The 21,169-nt window shown below is 42.2% G+C and overlaps 1 protein-coding gene across 2 annotated transcripts in view; it reads right to left on the reverse strand.

Annotated features, from left to right (window-relative positions):
- LOC142499857 (melanopsin-B-like) overlaps positions 1–13,489 on the reverse strand; it is a 142,413-nt gene extending 128,924 nt beyond the window's left edge. For both annotated transcript variants that reach the window (XM_075609881.1, XM_075609873.1), the window contains exon 1: positions 13,301–13,489. In XM_075609881.1, coding sequence (XP_075465996.1) covers positions 13,301–13,315 — 15 coding nt within the window. In that variant the 5' untranslated portion in view covers positions 13,316–13,489. The remainder of the gene's footprint in view (positions 1–13,300) is intronic.
- Positions 13,490–21,169: the final 7,680 nt, after the last annotated feature.

Consider the following 21,169-nt stretch of genomic DNA (forward strand, 5'->3'; position numbering starts at 1 on the left):
CTGGTCTGGCGGGCGCCCGCCTCATCAGAAAGAACTACAATATTGACCGGCAAGAGAACACCCTATTGCTGGCCACCAAACAAGCTATACCCCCTGATAGAGGCCCACGAGTAGTGTATCTACCAGAGACTTTACCGCAAGGGTGCCCTCTAATTTACCCTGGAACCGTTTCCAGTCACGTAACTTCCCTTACCAGGTTGGATTGGGAAGACAAAGATGTGGCCGCCAGTACACCCATCAGATCAGACATATCTCTACCCCGAGTGACCTTCTCTTCTGTTGCTAGGCAAGGGGCCACCAGCTGGGCCGGTAGCCCGCCAACATCACCGGTCCCTAACTGGTTAGTGAACAGCTTCACCCCAACCTCTAACAGTCAGGGAGCGGGGATCGCAAGTTCCTCAGACAGTGGCGGCTCCATGCTAGGAGTGACATTCCCGCAGCTTGTGGAAGCGATAACTACGTCCGCCCAAGCCCAAAATTACAGGAAGTTGAAGGCGTTTTCAGGAATGGTTCCTGTCCCCGCAGGCGAGGAAAGCATTGAGTCTTGGAAAGAACACACCCTCAAGGTGATCGATGAATGGCCCTGCTCTGAAACGGTCAGACGTCAGAGAATCCTGGAAAGCCTCCGACCCCCAGCAGCCACCATGGTCAGTGCACAGCGCGACCAAGACCTTGATCTCTCTGCTCATCAGATGGTAGACTTGTTGGTCCAGATCTATGGCAAAGATGAAGAGGAGAGTGAGCTGTGTTCAAATATTACGGTCTCTGACAGACGGAGAAGGAAGACCTGTCAGATTTCCTTCAATGAATCCAGCTAGTCCTGTGGAAATTGTGAACTTGTGGCCTCATCCTAGCCTCAGAGATGGACGAATACTGGCGCAAGCAGTTCCTCCGAGGGGCCATTCCCACGCATCACATAGTGATCATGATCAGGTGCTCACTAATGGAGGGGCCTCCCCCTACCTTCATGGACATTTTGGGGATCGTCAAAGGGCATGAAGCCTATGCCAAGCTGCATACAGGCACCAAGGTCAAAGAGCCCCCTGCGAGTGACATCCCAGGAGCCACCTCTCGCCGGATCAAGAAACCTGTCAAAGAGGAAGAGGAGCCACCCATGTCGCCATTGACGAAAGGCCGGACTTCGGAGAGATCCTCCCCCACTTACCCAAGACGACTAGATCCTAATGATATCGTCTGCTATGGTTGTGGACAGAAAGGCCATTTCTCCAGAGAGTGCCCAGATGGAGGCCCCCAAGAAATGAAAACGCCCAGTAAAGGAAGCTCGGCTAGGTCCATGATCTGTTGGATACAGACCACAGAAGCCAAGACATCCGAGGCCACCCCTGCGCCTCCCGAAGCTCCTACTGACCTAAGCCCAGACGATGGATTTCCGGCCGGGGATGGTTACTGTCAGGTAGGCCCCTCTGCCATCGTGCGTGTGGTAGTAGAAGGAGTCTATGCCTCTGCTTTACTGGACACCGGGTCCCAAGTGACCATAATCTACCGGCCATTCTACGACCAACACCTTAAGCACTGTCCCCTGCGGTCTGCGGAACATATGAAGGTGAGGGGGTTGAGCAATGAAGATTACCCCATTGATGGGATTGTGAGAATTCAACTGGAGATACTTCAATTGAATACCGGTAAGAAACATCCCATGCATGTGGAGGCAATGGTATGCCCGAAGCCTCAAGGACAGTGTCAGTACCCGGTCATCTTGGGAACAAATACGGATATAGTGCGAGCCGTAATCAGAGCCTACCTGAAAGAGACCAATGAATTGTCAATGGCCAATCCACTCCTTGACCCTGTACTGAGAGAGGTATGCAACAGAGTATATGCCTTAGAGCGTCACTCTACAATCGTCAATGCGGACTGACAACCATTTTACCAGGGGGAGTGCAACGCATGGCCGTCTGGTGCTGTTATCCCGACCCAGATGAGACCGATCATCTGTTCTCTCTGGAGACTACCCCTGAGGAAGAGAAACAGAGAGGGTATAGGGTAATACCTGAAGTGAGAGAGTGGATGACCAAAATTCCTCTACGAACCTACGTGTATGTTCAAAATATCTCGCCATTCCCGATGGACATTGATGCAGGACAAAGTTTGGGCAGCATCTATCCCATCAGCCCGGTAGAACCAGTGCCCCAGGTGAACGCCGCTGCAGTGGGTGAGCAGTTAGTCGATCTGGATTTCAACCTCGGAGACTCGACGCTGCCAACTGAGTGGAAGGATCGACTGACGGTCAAGCTGAACGAAAGAAGGACGGTGTTTTCCACAAGCGAGATGGATGTGGGCCGCAGTCGCAGCGCCAAACACACCATTAGGTTGAGTGACGCCACTCCGTTCCGTGAATGCTCTCGTCGCATCGCCCCCAGGGATGTGGATGATGTAAGCAACGTCCTGAAGGAAATGGAGACCGCTGGGATTTTGACGGAGTCTCAGAGTCCTTATGCATCACCCATAGTGGTGGTAAGGAAGAAGAATGGATCTGTAAGATTGTGTGTCGATTATCGGACTCTGAATAATCGTACGGTACCCGATCAATACAACCTTCCTCGTATTGAAGAAATCCTGAATGCTCTAACCGGGAGCCAATGGTTTAGCGTGCTCGACTTGCGATCTGGGAACTACCAGGTACCTATGAGTGAAGAGGACCAGGTAAAGACAGCCTTCGTCTGCCCCCTGGGCTTCTACCAATTTACGCGTATGTCCCAAGGTATATGTGGAGCTCCTGCTACCTTCCAGCGACTGATGGAGAAAACAATCGGGGACATGAACCCTCGGGAGTGTCTTGTCTACCTGGACGACATCATTGTCTTCGGGAAGACCCTGGAAGAGCACGAAGAGAGGCTGCTGAAGGTGATAGACCGTCTTGGAAAAGAAGAATTGAAGTTATCCCTCGACAAGTGTCGGTTTTGTCACACCTCGGTGACCTACGTGGGACACATCGTGTCTGCTCAAGGAATTGCTACCGATCCAGCCAAAGTAGAAGCGGTAGTGAACTGGCCGCGTCCCGAGAATGTCACGGAACTGCGATCATTCCTGGGTTTCTATGGGTATTACCGTCGCTTCGTGGAAGGGTACTCTAGTCGAGCTAAACCCCTGAACAATCTGTTGAAGATATAACCTGAAGGTACCAGAAGGAAGGCCATGTCGGCCCGTCAACCGTTTGGTGATAAGTGGACGTCCGAGTGTGAGAGGGCCTTCCTGAACTTGAAGAAAAGCCTGACTGAAGCACCAGTGCTTGCATATGCCGATCCAGAACAACCATACGTTCTGCATGTTGATGCCAGTCTCAATGGACTGGGCGCTGTCTTACATCAGAAGCACCCAGAGGGTCTTCGGCCTGTAGCCTACATCAGCCGCAGTCTGACAACCAGTGAACAGAAATACCCTGTACACAAGCTAGAGTTCCTGGCTCTCAAATGGGCGATCACAGAGAAACTTCATGATTACCTCTATGGTGTTACGTTTGAGGTAAGGACGGATAACAATCCCCTCACGTACATCAATACTTCCGCCAAGTTGGATGCAGCAGGGCACCAATGGCTGGCAACCCTATGTAACTACAGATTCTCTCTGAAGTACCTTTGAATATTGGAGCTGACGCTCTATCACGACGACCAGGATTAAGTGCTACCCCCGATGATGATGAATGGGAAGAGATCCCCGGTCCTGGGATGCGAGCAATGTGTAGCATAGCGGCCGTCATCAATGAGCAGGTGGCCTTCTCCGAACTACGAGTTGCAGATTCGTTAGGATGCCAGTCACAGGCTATTCCCGCCGCCTACTGCGATCCCAAGGGAATGAACATAACCCATGACAAATTCATAAGATGGAAAGATTTAGTGGACTATCAAATAAGAGATCCAGTAATCAGCATAATTCGGCAAGCTGTTCAGAGAAAGAATCCCGCTCTACTGAAAAGTGCTCCCCGAGACCTGATCGCGTTGCTATTGAGTGAGGTGGACAAGTTCGAGATAGACAATTGCTTGCTCTATAGGGTAGTCCAAAATCACAACCACCCTGATAGGCAACAACTGGTTCTACCCCAAAACTTGAGATATATGGTGTGGAAGTCTCTACATGATGAGCATGGGCACTTCAGTGTAGAGAAGACTTTTGGGTTAGTCCGAGACCGTTTCTTCTGGCCTAAGATGCGGGAAGCGGTGGAACAACACTGCCGCCATTGTTCCCGGTGTGTTCAACGCAAGACTTTGCCTACCAGAGCAGCACCCATGGCCCATCTCAAGAGTTCTGGTCCAATGGACCTGGTGTGTATGGACTTTTTGTGTATTGAACCTGATAACCGAGGAATCTGTAACGTGCTGGTCATCACGGACCATTACACCCGGTATGCGCAGACCTTCCCACAAAAGACCAGAAGGCCATCACAGTCGCAAAAATACTATGGGAGAAGTTCTTCATTCACTATGGTCTTCCAAACGACTTCACTACGACCAAGGGCGGGATTTTGAGAGCACTCTGATCCAAGAATTACTTAAAATGCTGAACATCGCCAAATCCCGGACGACTCCGTACCACCCCGAAGGAGATGCTTTGCCTGAACGATTTAACAGGACCTTGTTGGACATGCTCGGAACCCTGAAGGGTGCGCAGAAAATGGAATGGAGTCGTCACGTAGAAGCTTTGGTACACGCGTACAACTGTACTCGCCATGAGTCCACTGGATTCTCCCCATACTTCCTCATGTTTGGGCGGGAGGCAAGACTCCCAGTAGATGTGCGTCTTCGAGTATCAACGGATGGGATACACAATGCTACCCATTTCAAGTATGTGCAAAGGCTAAAGGACAGTTTGCAGCAAGCTTACCAACAGGCTGAGAAGTGTACAGCTAAACTGAATGCTGGCAATAAGAGACGATATGACAATAAAGTCAAGTATCGGGAGCTACGTCCTGGGGACGCTGTGTTGCTTCGTAATCTGGAAGTCCCCGGAAAACATAAACTGGCGGACCGGTGGAGAGACGGCGTATATGAGGTAGAGTCACAGATGCCCGGCCTCCCGGTCTATCGCATCAAAACACTGATGGCCGGGTAAAGGTTTGGCATCGTAATCACTTTCTCCCCATCCCCCAAGTGGGAGACAAAGAAGCAGAAATACTGGCCACACCGCTCAACGGTGAGTCCGACTTATCAGAGATGGACCAAGAGACTGTAAATAACGAAACCCACTCTGAAACTCCTGAAGACCCTATGGAAGGACCCTCTCAAAGGGACCCTTTAAGGGTGCGGGACATATTGTGTGGGGTTACTGGACACGGGGTGGGATCACCCAGTGTAGGTGGGAGCGTCCTGCGAAACACAGTAGTTAGTGTCTCCTCTAGAGAGGGACACCTGTTGATATATGAATAAGTATTGCTACAGTAAAGTCATTGGTTATTTTACATGCGGCTTGTGGAGTGATATATATATATTTGTCCTGCGAGGAACCACTCCTCCTCTGGCGGGAGCCATCGCAGGTGGAGGCGTTGCACCACGAGATTGTGTTATATGTATGTACCCCAGGCTCCCCGAGCGGAGGCTTAGGCTCCTGAGAGCCACACAGGTATACACAGCAGGTAGTAGCGTCTGTATTCACAGGGAATACCCGTTACATATGTATACATCTGTGTGTGTTCTGACATACTATTGTGGTTGGCTTATTACACCCCCTGAACAGCCAATCACAAACTGACATGGGGTTTAAATACCCTACACATTAGTGCAATAATTATCCCTTGACTAATTTGACGAAACGCGTAGAAGTTTTGATATATTGGCACAAATTGCTTTAATACCCTAATACTGCTGTAAGCTTATCCGGTTAGCTTTCAGTACATTGCTGAGCCAGCATAAGTCGGTCGCCTAGTGCGGCGCAACTCAGTGACATCTGCGTATCGCCTAGTAGCGCCGTGGAGCTGTGGCTTGCATTGTGGGATCTTACCCTAGAGCCAGCAGCTTGGGGTTAGTTTGTTCCATTGTCTGCCGTGTAGCCTGATATCCACACCTGTGACGCCACCACTGTGTGGACATGTGCCAGCACCGAGTGCCTGCATTGGAGCCCTGGACAGCTTGAAACAGGAATGTCCGCGGAGACTACAGGGGGAGCCTAGAAGGACAGCTGCTATTTATGGAGTAGATCGTTTGGATACCTGAGTGGTAACATGTACCCAAAACATGCCCTGCGTAACTAATTGATTTTTTCTGTACGTGTATATATTACCACAAATTATTGTTTAATTATAATTATACACTTATACACAATGAGAGGTCGTGTGCTGTCTCTATTTTCTTTCCATGTGATCTCTGTGGTGTCGGGCCATCAACTGTGACGAGCCGCAGACTCTCTCAACACATGAGGTTTAAAAAACAAAGTTTTTTTTATATTTATCACAAATCTTTGGGTGCACTTTTTAAAGCCATTGTTATGGTTATTATTAAAATTATTTAATATCACAATACCGTAAATACTACAAGTCACTATTATTAAACAGTTTGTGTGCAGTTATATATTTTTTTCTTCCAGCCAGGGCATTATTGGTCACTAATGCCATTCTGAGGTGATTATTACTATTATAGGCTAAATTACTTTTTTTTTAAACATTTTTTATAAAAAAAGACAGACACTTATGTACAAAAAAATCAATTTTTGTAAACGTGATATTCTAAATTTTATTTTGTGCTTTTACTGTAACACTGTAGCTCCCCCTCTACACACATTACAGCCCCTTCCATCTTGACACACAACACATTTACCTCCCTCCTGCTCTACACTCAAACACACAGTAATTCTCTCTTCTCAATGTAGCGCTCTTTCCCCCAACCTATGGGAAATGTGGCTGCTACTGAGTGTGTGGTGCTTTACCTGTGGCTCACAGGAGGCCTGAGCATCCACTGCTGTGTACCTGATCTGTCTGGTGATAGCGCCTCCACCTGTGAGGGATCCTGACAGCGCCGGATAACACCTTCACAGAACCCAATGCAATAAGATCACACACTTGTATTTAATAACAGTTTTTCTGAACACAGGTACAACTAGATATATCATTAACCCACATACAATATAGGCCTCGCATGGCCGTAGCCTCAACCGTAGTGTCCACCCCTGATGGGATTTCCCCAAAGCACTGAGGGGCCTCTGGGCACCCAACCTCCCTGGAGTCCACAAGAGCCAACCCACCAAATGTGTGAGACAGCGCTGCCCACAGTAACTGAAAATCTTATAGTTGGTGCACGTTGTGAGGTACCTGCCCAGGTGCTCCAGCACCCGGGTATGGCCGAAAAGCAAAAGGGATCCACTGATCCAGTGACGTCGATGTCAGCTAAGCCTCCGCCCTGCGTGGGGTGAACTCCGGTAGGAGGGTCTCACCTTTGCTAATCTATGATAGTGCGGTGGTGGTCCTGCCCCAGACCACAGTCCGCAAATTGCTGTGCGGCATCTTCAAATGGCACTATACACTAACAGTATACAGCTACAGGGGAAATGCCCCTGGCTAGGGGTTTCCCTGTAGCAAGCACAATCTGATTAGGTGAGTGGGGCCTATCTTGGACCTAAAGGGTAAGGCTGCGCTTATAGTGCCGGCGAAGGCGATAGCGACGGTGATGTCATGCTGCGGTCGCTGGAAAAATCAAATTGACTTAACTTCCAGTGATCGTTCCGGCGCGTCGCTTCTACTATAAGTGCACGCGACGGTGGCAATACATTGTTTTGCTGAAACGTTGCATCGCCATCGACGGCACTATAAACACAGCCTTAATCTGGCCTAGTCTGGATGCCACTGACACCCAGACACTACCTTCCCTTCCTCTGTCCTGGTTCCAACTGTCAGTCCCTTAACTGTCAGAACCCCAACTGTCAGAATTCTAACTGCCATGCATCTCTCAGCCCTATTAGTTGCCTGGCAACATGTGGTCTGAAGCTCCTGAGGCTGCTGGGACTTGTAGTTCCCCTGCTGTGATATACTCCTAATGGCTGCTGCGTGCGCTTGCTACTGTGCATCCCCCCCGCACTCTCCCCAGCCTCTACTGCCTATGGATAGGTAAGGGGACAAACAGGGGACCAGGGGGACCCAGGCTATACTAATGTCTCCAGTGAGAAGCTCCCATGCAGGGAGGGGGAGAAGTCAGTGCCTGGTGTGTGTCCTATCCCAGGGTGAGCAAACTGGGGGGGCGCGGGCGGTTGCAGAGGCACCGTGCTCTTCCCCAAGGCATTCAAATGAATTGCATCATAAGACCTGTATAACTAATTGCCAATGAAGATCTGTGCCTGCTATTACCACCTGAGACACTATCAGCACTCATCATTTACAGTTGTAGCAAAAAAGCAGAAATCCTTTTGTGAAGCCATCTAACTATCTTTGATAGTGCAAATCCTTTAATTATTTTCTAATCTGAATACACTGGCGACACACTTTATTCGAGCTCGGCTAGTCCCACGAATTCGGGTATACCCGGGTGTATTGAGGTTTGTGACTGTTTTCTGCCCGAGTGCATTGAGGTATTTTCCAAGCAGGGATTGAAGCATTTTATTCCCGCTGGCTGCAATACTGCACAGTATATATATATATACTGCATTACAATTCATGAATTTATGCCATCTGGTAGACACGCGAAGCATTGCAGCCTATTAAATCCTAATCATTATCATTTAACAGATCAGCCGCCCGTCAGCCAGGCATGAACTCAGGCTGGGAAGGCAAACGCAACGGGGCTTGTCAGAGGTGAGGAGCGACGCATTCCAGGTATCTGCCAGGTACATACTGGGTATTTGCTCGAATAAAGTGTGTCGGTGCAGTATATGTATTAATACATGGGTAAGTACTTATGACACACTGGAAACACTAGAGTGACATTGTAAATGTGTTCATCCCTTGCTGTAGGACTAATGAAATATTGCAGAGAACGTGATTAATAGGCTGCACTTGTTAGGGTATACCGAATAATGTTTTCAATTATTCCAATTAGGAAGGTAGTGGGGACACAGCTGCTGGAAACTAGCAGATGTGTATTCTATCAAATCATAAAGCTTCTGGGCACTTATTGGGAATATGTCAAATTAAATGCCTGGAGCAGATTTCGTTTTGCTGACATCACTACAATCAAACAATTGTCATCTGTAATGATATTGAAATGCATATGGCAAGCAATTAAAAGCACCAAAATAGCAGTACATTACTAAGTAATAGCAGTACATTACAAAGTAATAGCACACATAAATAATGCCTTCTGCATCCACCTCAGCAATTAACTGTACACCTCTCTCTTTCACTCTATATAGACACACAGTTTTAATGTATATTTCAGATGCTAAGAAATGCCTTTACTTATTCACCCTTAAAGACTTTATTGTGATTTTCTGCAGAACTTTTCTATGGGAAAAAACAGTGATATAAAATTATTCACTGTAACCAGCATAACGTTCCTGTTACTTTTGGAATTAATCAAGGCACCCATACAATTGGAGTACTCTTGCCTTATTTGCTGTGTGAGGTATAATTAAGAAGTACCTAACTAAAGCATTACTTGTGTTTAATATTGTGCTACTTTGAGTTATTAGTGTTAGAAGTCATAACATTTTCAGTACATTTGAACATAATAAGAATGATAAATAAATTGTTACATAATTATTTTTCATTGTATTGCAATTGTAATACAATTTGTTAAATGAGGCTTGGCCACTAAACTTTTTCTTATACCGAAACATTGCAATTTCAACATGTATTAAATTACTATGTCATTTATGTACTTAATTCCACTACTTGTCTGTCGTACACTCAAGTGTTATTACTGTACATAGTTACATAGTAAATGAGGTTGAAAAAGACACGCACCCATCAAATTCAACCTACAGTATGCTAAATTTAGACGACATACTGTACACTATACTTTATCCTATAAAAGATACTTAACCCTATATATAGTTATGTTTCTCCTTACAAATTTAACTCATTGTAAAAAATAGCCTGCCTCTATCAAATATACTGTAGCTCACACTAAATTAGTTCTTTAGCACTTATTTAAGAATCTGATGGTAAACTAAGGAAAATAACAGGAATTTGGTGTATCATAAACATATCCTCCCTAATTCTGTACCCATATATCATGAGAACATTATGACAGTGGCTCCTATAATACTGAAGTTCTAGCGACAGTTGTAAAGGTTTTTGGCTCCCAGCAAGTAATGATCATAATGTTTTTTTTTTAATCCTACTTGGAACTAGTATGAAAGAAGCCCCTGCAGTAACAATCACCACTTTTGTTTCATCCGGTTTAAAAAGACAAGAAAAATAGGCTTCTCTTGGATTCAATTTTTTAAATATATTTTTTGCTTTCATGTGGCATGTCAATCAGGTGTGAAGAATGCAAAGCTTTGTCATCTGTAGCAAAAGTTGAATACTGTAGGTGTCTTGAAACAAGTTCAGGAAAAAGTAGAATAGAAGATGCTGAGGCTGGTACAGATACTGCACTTTCGACTCTGCTAATGGACCATCACAGCAGAGTAACATGCATACTGTATGTGTGTGTGTGTGTGTGTGTGTGTGTGTGTGTGTGTGTGTGTGTGTGTGTGTGTGTGTGTGTGTATATATATATATACACATACATATACATATATACATGTATATATAAGTGTATATATATATGTGTGTGTATATATATTTATATATATATATAAAACCAAACATCACAGCTTGCACTCAATGTACTGGTTCATATAGACAGGTGCTAGTCTCAAATAATAGAAAAACAACATTACCATTCTCCCGTCCGGTAAAGAAAGACTGCACTCGGTTCAGTAATCATGAAAATCTGTATTGGGCATCTGAATAGAAAAGATAAATCACCCAATCCGACGTTTCGGTCCTGGAATAGTTTCTCCTATTCCAGGACCGAAACGTCGGATTGGGTGACTTATCTTTTCTATTCAGATGCCCAATACAGTTTTTCCTGATTACTGAACCGAGTGCAGTCTTTCTTTACCGGACGAGAGAATGGTAATGTTGTTTATATATATATATATATAGCAACAAAAAAGAGAAGTGCACACTGTTGTTTTAAAGATCTGTAGCTGATGTTGTACATCACCTAGGAAGCAGCCCTAGACTAGAAATTACGTGGATTATTTCCCACAGAGCTCTCTTGACTACTTCAGGGAAATTGTACAGTATGAACAGATTTGATATATTGTCTCTCTTCACCACATATATTATTGTCACACCTACAGTATTCTAATATATTTTTAAAGAATATTAGTTGCACTTAGATATACGTGCCGACATATTTTTGGGGATATACTGTATGTATGTGTATATATATATAGAATATAATATATATATAATATAATAGAATAGAATATATATATATATATACACATACATACATACAGTATATCATCACACAAATAGTGCCACAGTCAAATCAATTCTTTAAGTCTAAAATAACAAAAAACAGAAATCAGGGATCAAAATACCCTTTGGTGGTGCTAAAGACCCAAAATATTATAAACACACAAAGAAAAAAAGGAAGGTCTAGTATAAAGCACTCAAAATTGATGGAGAAATAAGATTAATTTTATTAACAAAACAGAAAAAAATAATATAAAATGGATAAAACAACACCAACCACTAAACTCCTAAATAAACAAGCTGCAAAGTATAAACAAAATTATACATAAACCCAAAGTTAACTTTTTGAAATTATATATACATATATATTATATATACCTGTAATGATTTAACACCTGAAAGACTCACCTATGCTAGAAAACATATATACTGTAGGAATATCGGTAAAAGTATACATAAATATCAGCCAGGGGAAAAGAATAATTCCCCTAGGGTGTAAATTAGACCAGCCGGTCAAACAATACTCCTACCTAGCAAAGTATAGGGTGGAAAACAAGTACATTGGGAATGTAATCATCCAATAAACATATAGGGCAAGGGATAGTAAAGACGGAAGTAAAAAAGCCCTAAAAATTCTGGATCCAAATTGAATCAACAGCAAACAGTCCCATGGTAAATAGCATAATTGATTAGAGAGAGTATTGAACTCCCAAAACCATGTGTAGTATAAAGATACTTGTATAGTGTCCAAGGTACAGATGATGAGCATATCACAGAAGGTTAATACTAAGTGTGATCCACGGTAAAAGTCAGCAGCAAAAAAATACATATTTGACTCAAAGGTTAACTCAGTTGCCTGATAGTAGTGACCCCACAATATAATAGATGGTAACTTATACAGTCCGAGGGGGCAGGAATTTAAACTGGCTGGTATTTATGTACAGTATACTTTTACAGATATTCCTATATACTGTATGTTTTCTAGCATAGGTGTGTCTTTCAGGTGTTAAGTCATTACAGGTATATATATATTAATTTATATTAGTTTACTTTGGGATATATATATTTGTTTATACATTATATGTTATTTTTTTCTGTTATTAAAATTCATCTTATTTTTCCATCAATGCTTTATACTAGACCTTCTTTTTTCTTTCTGTGTATATATACACACACACACACACACACACACACACACACACACACACACACACACACACACACACACACACACACACACACACACACACACACACACAAAGAACTATATATACACACACACACACACACACACACACACACACACACACACACACACACACACACACACACACACACACACACACACACACACACACACACACACACAAAGAAGAGTTATTGGAAAATGCACTTGTAAAAAAAAATTAAGTACATGAAAATATTAATATATATATATATATATATATATTGTTACACCTAAAAATGCTTGCCTGATATTACCTATGATAATTAATTATTATCTATAGGGCCACGGAGGAAGCAATGTGTAATGAAATAGGTAGAATATAATAGAATCCACTTGAAAATAGTCAACCTCAATGAGACTTGTTTAGTTGTCATGGTGGGTGGCCACTGTGGCTGGGAGTAGGGTTGCAGAGTTTATACATTTTCCTAGTATAGTAATGAATGTATGTTACTGTTTTTGCATTTACAGCACCCCCACCTCCCCCCAAAAAATCGTTCCTGTGGGTGACAAGCTTAATTTGAACACTTCTTGCATCATAAGACCTGTATAACTAATTGCCAATGAAGATCTGTGCCTGCTATTACCACCTGAGACACTATCAGCACTCATCATTTACAGTTGTAGCAAAAAAGCAGAAATCCTTTTGTGAAGCCATCTAACTATCTTTAATAGATTGCAAAAAAGATCATAAAGAAAGCACAACGTGGGTAAAGTTACAGTACCTCCAGCTCTGCCATCCTCCTGCCGATGCTTGCAGTGAGTGTGTTGTCAATGTGGCAGGTTATCCCCCTTGCAGTACACACTGAGACTGTGATGATCAACTGCTTATCCTAGTCTCATTACATAGAGCATGCACACAGCACAGCTGAGACCTCACACAGCTTCCCCCCTCACATCCAGCATGCACTGTCCCTGTATCTGACTTCTGTAAAACAGATTTCTCCCCGACTGTATAAATAGGAAAATAATTGTTTCCACATGAGCGCTAGGAGGCGTAGGTTGGACAGAGAAGATGATTCCTTTCATTCAGTTATTTTTTGAATTTTTTTTGATATGTTACAAATGATGGTATGGTATCTAGCATGATTCAGATTTTCCAGAAGAAAAAAACCTCAGAAACAGTACAACAAATACAACAAATACAGCACACTCTCCAACTGTACCTATTGAGCAGTACCTCTTTTTTATGTTCTATGCCTATTAAATTCAGCTGTACCGATTTCTGTCAGTAGTTTAAGAGCAGAACCTTCAGCTAATTAAAGTAGCTAGGAGACTTATAACTGGACTTATAATGATCAGAGGTTTAACACCACTTCTATTGTGTGTATGTACAGATGCAGCCACGTGGTGGGATGCTGAGTCCTTGCTTATTCCTTGCGGGTGCCTCCCCCGCCTCCTGCACATTCAAGGTTTGCTCTGTCTGGTACGTAATGTGACATGGAGTGACAATGGAATTTTAGCGTTGTTTGCAATAAGGGCCTAAAACGCTAGTAGGCGCTAGTGCGCTATTGTATCTTCAAAATCTAAATGCAATGTGATCCGTCCCAGTCCCTTATTCCCATTCATTTTCTTACGATCCTATATCCCGCAGTATCATGCTGTATGTAATTGTATTGACATGTACAGTTGTGTGAAAAAGAAAGTACACCCACTTTGAATTCTATGGTTTTACATATCAGGATATAATAACAATCAACTGTTTCTTAGCAGGTCTTAAAATTAGGTAAATACAACCTCAGATGAACAACAACACTTGACATATTACACCGTGTAATGATTTATTTAACAAAAATAAAGCCAAAATGGAGAAGCTATGTGTGAAAAACTAAGTACTGTACACCCTTACTGCTTCCAACGGAATTAAGATGCTAAGTAGCAGACAGGTGCTGCTAATCAAATGCCCTTGATCATCAGCAAGTTTGACCACCTCTATAAAAGCCGAAGTTTTAGCAGTTTGCTGGTCTGGAGCATTCAGGTGTGTGTTAACACAATGCCAAGGAGGAAAGGCATCAGCAATGATCTTAGAGAAGCAATTGTTGCTGCCCATCAATCTGGGAAGGGTTATAAGGCCATTTCCAAACAATTTAAAGTCCATCATTCTACAGTGAGAAAGAATATTCAAAAGTGGAAAACATTCAAGACAGTTGCCAATCTTCCCAGGAGTGGACGTCCAAGCAAATTCACCCCAAGGTCAGACTGTGCAATGCTCAGAGAAATTGCAAAAACACAACAGTTACATCTCAGACTCCACAGGCCTCAGTTAGCATGTTAAATGTTAAAGTTCATGACAGTACAATTAGAAAAAAACTGAACAAGTATGGTTTGTTTGGAAGGGTTGCCAGGAGAAAGCCTCTTCTCTCTAAAAAGAACATGGCAGCACGGCTTAGGTTTGCAAAGTTGCATCTGAACAAACCACAAGACTTCTGGAACAATGTCCTTTGGACAGACGAGAACAAAGTGGAGATGTTTGGCCATAATGCACAGCGCCATGTTTGGCGAAAACCAAACACAGCATATCAGCACAAACACCTCATACCAACTGTCATGCACGGTGGTGGAGGGGTGATGATTTGGGCTTGTTTTGCAGCCACAGGACCTGGGAACCTTGCCTTCATTGAGTCGACCATGAACTCCTCTGTATACCAAAGTATTCTAGAGTCAAATGTGAGGCCATCTGTCCGACAGCTAAAGCTTGGCTGAAATTGGGTCATGCAACAGGACAATGATCCCAAGCACACCAGCAAATCTATAACAGAATGGATGAAAAATAAAAGCGTCAAGGTGTTGCAATGGCCCAGTCAAAGTCCAGACCTCAACCCGATTGAAATGCTGTGGCTGGACCTTAAGAGACCTGTGCATAAACAAATGCCCACAAACCACAATGAACAGAAGAAACGTTGTAAAGAAGAGTGGGCCAAAATTCTTCCACAACGATGTGAGAGACTGATAAAGTCATACAGAAAATGATTACTTCAAGTTATTGCTGTTAAAGGTGATTTTACGAGCGATTGAATCACAAGGTATACTTAGTTTTTCACACATGGCTTCTCCATTTTGGCTTTATTTTTGTTAAATAAATAATGACACGGTGTAATATGTTATGTGTTGTTGTTCATCTGAGGTTGTATTTACCTAATTTTAAGACCTGCTAAGGAACAGATGATTATTTTTATGTCCTGATATGTAAAACCATAGAATTCAAAGAGGGTGCACTTTCTTTTTCACACCACTGTATGTACAGTAATGGTATTGAAATTAAAAGTAAAATGTAAAAACTTGAGAAGACTAAAAATTTGTTTAAAATTTGAAATATTTTTATTTGATAACATAAGGCTTTAGCAATAATGCAAAAATGCAAATATCTTTGCATTTCTTCAAAATGTACAATGTTTTTTCTTCATCTTCTTCGGCCCGGTTGTCTCTTGGACGTCTTGGCCTATAAAAAGAAAATATTCAATATTAATAATCGCACATAAATACACCAGTGTACTGCACATGTGTCTCTATGGAACCCGGTTGAAGCACATATGCGTGTCATTGAATTTCTGCGCATGCAAGTTTCTATGGAACCTGGTTGAAAATAAAACTACTAATGCATAAATAACAGTACTGCACATTACCTAACTGTGTCGCTGTATGTCTTTCCTGCACGAACACGGTGTTGGCTTCACCCTGTTGCTAAACATTAATGAACAGAAGAATTAAACAGTGACTACATTATGAATTTTTGCATTTTTTAAATATAGTAGTACAGTAAAATAAGACTATAATCAAACCTTCTTCAACCGCCAACTGACATCTTATTTCTGTATTTGTCACATGTTCAAATGTTACATACTGTAATTTTTTTAGTGAAGAAAATACTGTACTGTTGATGCATGAATTAAAGTAAAGTACATTACCTGGCAGTATTGATGGGTGGGTTTCCTGCATGAACACAGTGTTATCATCGGCCTGTCAAACTTGCAAAAAAAGAATGAAAAGAAGAATTAAACAATAACTACAATAGTAATCAATTAAAAACAATTTATTCACAACTTTATTTATTAGATTAAAAGCATTTTAGTTTAAGCTTTATTTTTTTAAATGAAGATAGTCCTCGTCTTCACCCTGAGTCCTCTGAGGCCGCAAAAGCTTGTTGATGGTGTCTTTGACAGCTTTGAAATTTGCAGGGGTCATTTTAAATTGCTTCTGGAATTCCTCCATCAAGATTTCCCTCAAATTGTTCGTAAGCAGCTGTCGTAAGCTGCCCCTACTTATCTGATATACCCTCAATTAGCGCATAGAGGTGAAGAAATTTTTGATATTTTGGGGTAAGGAAGCAGTGTTTAAAGAGTAGATAGATATGTAGTAGATGTGCGGTAGCTCCTAATAGACTGTGATATTCACATAAAGCTGCAGTCCCAGCAATATCATGCATGTGTGTTTATTTTTTAATAAATCAGTTCTGTACTATGAGAAAATACTTGTAGCGTTTTCTTTTTTTTATTAAACAACTTTGAAAGACAATTTTTCATGTATTCTAATGTAACGAGCATTTTTGTTCCTATAGCAACCCTTTAGAAAGGCACAACCTCTTCCTTTTCTGTAACAGGCTCTGGCACACCCCATTGTGAGTCCTGCCCCCTCCCCAGCCGTGCACAAGCACAAATGTATCAGTTACATGATCTTCCCCACAGAACTGTGTCAACTGTCAGTGCAGCAGCAGCAGCAGCAGCAGCAGCAGCAGCAGCAGCAGCAGCAGCAGCAGCAGCAGCAGCAGCAGCAGCAAAGGAGAATAGCTCAGAATTAAATAATTAATTAAACCTTATTCCATTGCACGTGTATGTGTGTATGCATGTATATATATATATATATATATATATATATATATATATATATATATATATATATATGTAGCCCTGGTAAGAAATAGGGCTATAGTTCTTTCCTCCTCCTGGTATAAGCCCTGGTATGGGCAGGCTGCCAGGAGTTATCATGGGTTTCCCCCACTCCAAGCACTGCTCTGAGTGGTGGAGGTAGGTCACCTGACCTTGTGTCTAAGGCAAGAGACAGGGAAGGGGCCTGCCAAAGTCATAAAGGGCAGTGCACAGCCTATTTAGTGTCCTGTCTGGTTCAGTCCTGTGAGTCTGTTCTTGTGTTAAGAGTGAGTTAGGTTCCTGAGGAGTAGGGCCTAGGGAGACAGCTAGGTGGACCAATCCCTCTCACCCTGTTTAGGGAGTGAGGGAAGAGCTGGCCCCACCCTGGGTGCCCATGGCCTGGGGTGGTGGCAGGGAACAAAGATACCATCCTGAGGGAGGGCAGTCTGGAGGAAGGAAGACCCTGTACCTGACTGATAGCTGTGTTGCTGTTGTTGCTGCTACTCTGCTGCTGACAATAAAGAGCTGCTGATGCTTTTAAGAGACTGTGTGAGACTGGAATCTCTCGTCCCAGAGTGGGGGACTCTCTGGAAGGATTCCACCCCTCATCCTTGGGGCTTACCAGAGATGGAGGCGTTGCACCATTAAAGGAGACGGAGGCATTCACCCCAGTAACCTGGTCCTGTCATCCCCCATACCATTGCGGGAGTCTCAGGCCCTCCTGTTGCCAGCAGGTATGCACCACATACATTCATGTAGCCAGACCCTAGTACAGAGGGGGGTCCCAATCTGCGATTGGCCCCGGGAACAGGGGCTACATATATATATATGTGTGTGTGTGTGTGTGTATGTTTGTATGTGTGTGTATATATAACTATAACTATATATAACTATAACTATATATATATATATATATATATGTATAGGAAAAAAAAGAAGAGAGAGCGCACGCCCCATAGCGTAAAAGTGTACATTTAATGATCAAAAAGGAGGAGGGGGGAGGGGGGGAGGAAATGCACTCACAAGAGTGAAAACAATTCAAGCAATTTGTGAATAAATCACCACCATCCGGTTTCTCTGTATCTGAAATCCACAGATAGAAGCTGCCTCTAATGACGCAATGACGTCAGTCATCAGCCCTTTGAGAAAGTCACCGCCTGGTGACAAAACGCGTCAGGGAACGTCATCGCGTCATTACGACGTCACACATGCGCACGAAGGGGCCACTTCGAGCGCGAATTACAATTGCGGCCATTCGAGTATAGGAGGCAATCTCTGGGACTCTTATAGACGGATTTGATCGTTGAAAACACTTCTGGTTTCCTGTCAGCAACCACATCATCCCTACAGCCCTGAGGGAGATTCGATCTGTGGATTTCAGATAGAGAGAAACCGGATGGTGGTGATTTATTCACAAGTTGCTTGAATTGTTTTTACTCTTGTGAGTGCATTTCCTCCCCCCCTCCCCCCTCCTCCTTTTCTATTATTAAATGTACAATTTTACGCTATGGGGCGTGCGCTCTCTCTTCTTTTTTTCCTCTAGGTTTTCCATTGGATGTGGTTCATCCATTTTGAGAGCAGTCGGAGACCCCTTTACTAGCATCAATTGTCTAGCAATTCATGCAGAGAAGGTTGTAAGGAGGCGGTCACTGCTGCCGCCAGGGAAAGGATGTTGCTCACGCTTAGAAATAAATAATAGGTTTATTCGTGCATGTATAGCAAAAAACAGCCACAGAGAAAAAAACTCTGACGCGTTTCGTCACGTGTGTGACTTTGTCAAAGAGTATCTGACACTGGGGTTGGTGATGTTTAAATAGCGCGCCACACACAACTGATTGGTTATTACTTCAACACCACACAGGTGTTAAGAATGAATGAAAGGAGCACAGATTGAAATGGAAACCTGTTCGAACCCATCACTGATATAAGCCCCCTATCCAAACATCACTCTACCACCAACGATGAACACAAGATACACAAAATGACACAAATAGTGATTAAAAACAAACAAACTTAAAAATGTCCAATCAACTCTTAACATAGACAACAAGTGCCAGTTAATCTGCAGCAGTAGAAGACATAATATCAAACATATTGTGTTATATCTGAAATAAACAATACATACATGGTAATAGATTTACAGTAATGAAAACCTAATATTGCATTCTATAATCATGTTACAACTTCAATTACATTCCATAGCAGTATAATAAAATCTTAAGGAGAAACGCATTAGACCATATACATATGTGTTAAATAACGAATTACATATATGCTGTATATACTAATCAAGTTACAGCCTTAATCTACATTACATAATCGTATACTCAAAACTTGAAAAACATAACATAAAACCTTATAGTAATGTGACCTAATTCATGTATTTAAATAGTGAATAATTCATAAACAATACCTCAATAATAATGTGTAAATCAAAACTAATTTAACCTAAACATATCATAAATATTAAACCAAAAAGTGTTTAAGATCCCATTTAATGTTCATACCGACGGGATGTAACGTATTTAAAGCATAGATCCAGAACATTTCTCTCATGTTTAATTTATTCAACCTATCTCCCCCTCTAGGATGAACAAACACATGCTCAAGAACTGAAAATGAAAATTGTGAAATATCACCCTGGTTACAGTTTGCAAAGTGTCTAGATACTGGATGCAATAAATCCCTTTTCAAGATATGTCTGATGTGTTCTTGAATTCTAGTTCTCACTGCTCTGATGGTACGTCCAACATAAGATTTATTGCACCCACACCGAAGAAGATACACTACATAGCATGTATAGCAATTCATAAAGCTATTCATACGCAGAGAACCTTCACAGGTCATGATCTTTTTCAAAGGCCTGGCATATTTACACGTGGAACAACGTCCACAGGGAAAAAATCCTTTAGGGATATTGGCTAGTTGTTTCTTATCCAAGTTTGCTGAAAATAAACTAGGTGACAAATGATTGCCAATGGTTTTAGACTTTTTATAGATAAATCTCGGACCCCCTTGTATCATAGGTGCAATATCATGGTCCAAACTAAGCACTTTCCAATGCTTATGAATAATGTCCTTAATAGCCTTCGATTGCCTATTATACACAGATATGAAAGATGGACATGTTAAACTGTCTTCATGAGTGTAAGACTTCTTTTTATTCTTAATCTTAGACTTAATAAGTTGTTCTCTATTTAAAGAATCTGCATATTTAAATGCTTTATTTATATCTAATTCTTGATAACCTCTATCACTGAAGTTTTTCATCATTTCTTTTGAGCGCTTCAAGAATGTCTCATTGTTTGAGCAAATCCTTTTTAGCCTAATAAATTGGGCCTTGGGTATGCTCTTGATAAGGGCTGGAGGATGACTACTGGTGGCACAAAGAAGGGAGTTTTTATATTGTGGTTTACGGTATATGTCAGTTTGTATTTTTTTATTAATGTCAATAGAGAGAGTCATATCCAAATAATCAATATGGTGAATATTTTGTGTATAAGTAAAACGTAAATTATAATCATTATCATTTAAAGTGTCAACAAATGTGTTCAGTGATTGTGAATCCCCATCCCACACCAAAATCAAATCATCAATGAAACGCCGATAAAATATAATGTGACTACGAAATAAATTAGAATCGTGAAATATGTGACGTGCTTCCCAATAACCCATAAAAAGATTTGCATAAGAAGGTGCAAAAGAAGACCCCATTGCAGTGCCCAATTTTTG

The sequence above is a fragment of the Ascaphus truei genome, chromosome 1 (assembly GCF_040206685.1).
Source record: "Ascaphus truei isolate aAscTru1 chromosome 1, aAscTru1.hap1, whole genome shotgun sequence".
NCBI lineage: Eukaryota > Metazoa > Chordata > Amphibia > Anura > Ascaphidae > Ascaphus > Ascaphus truei.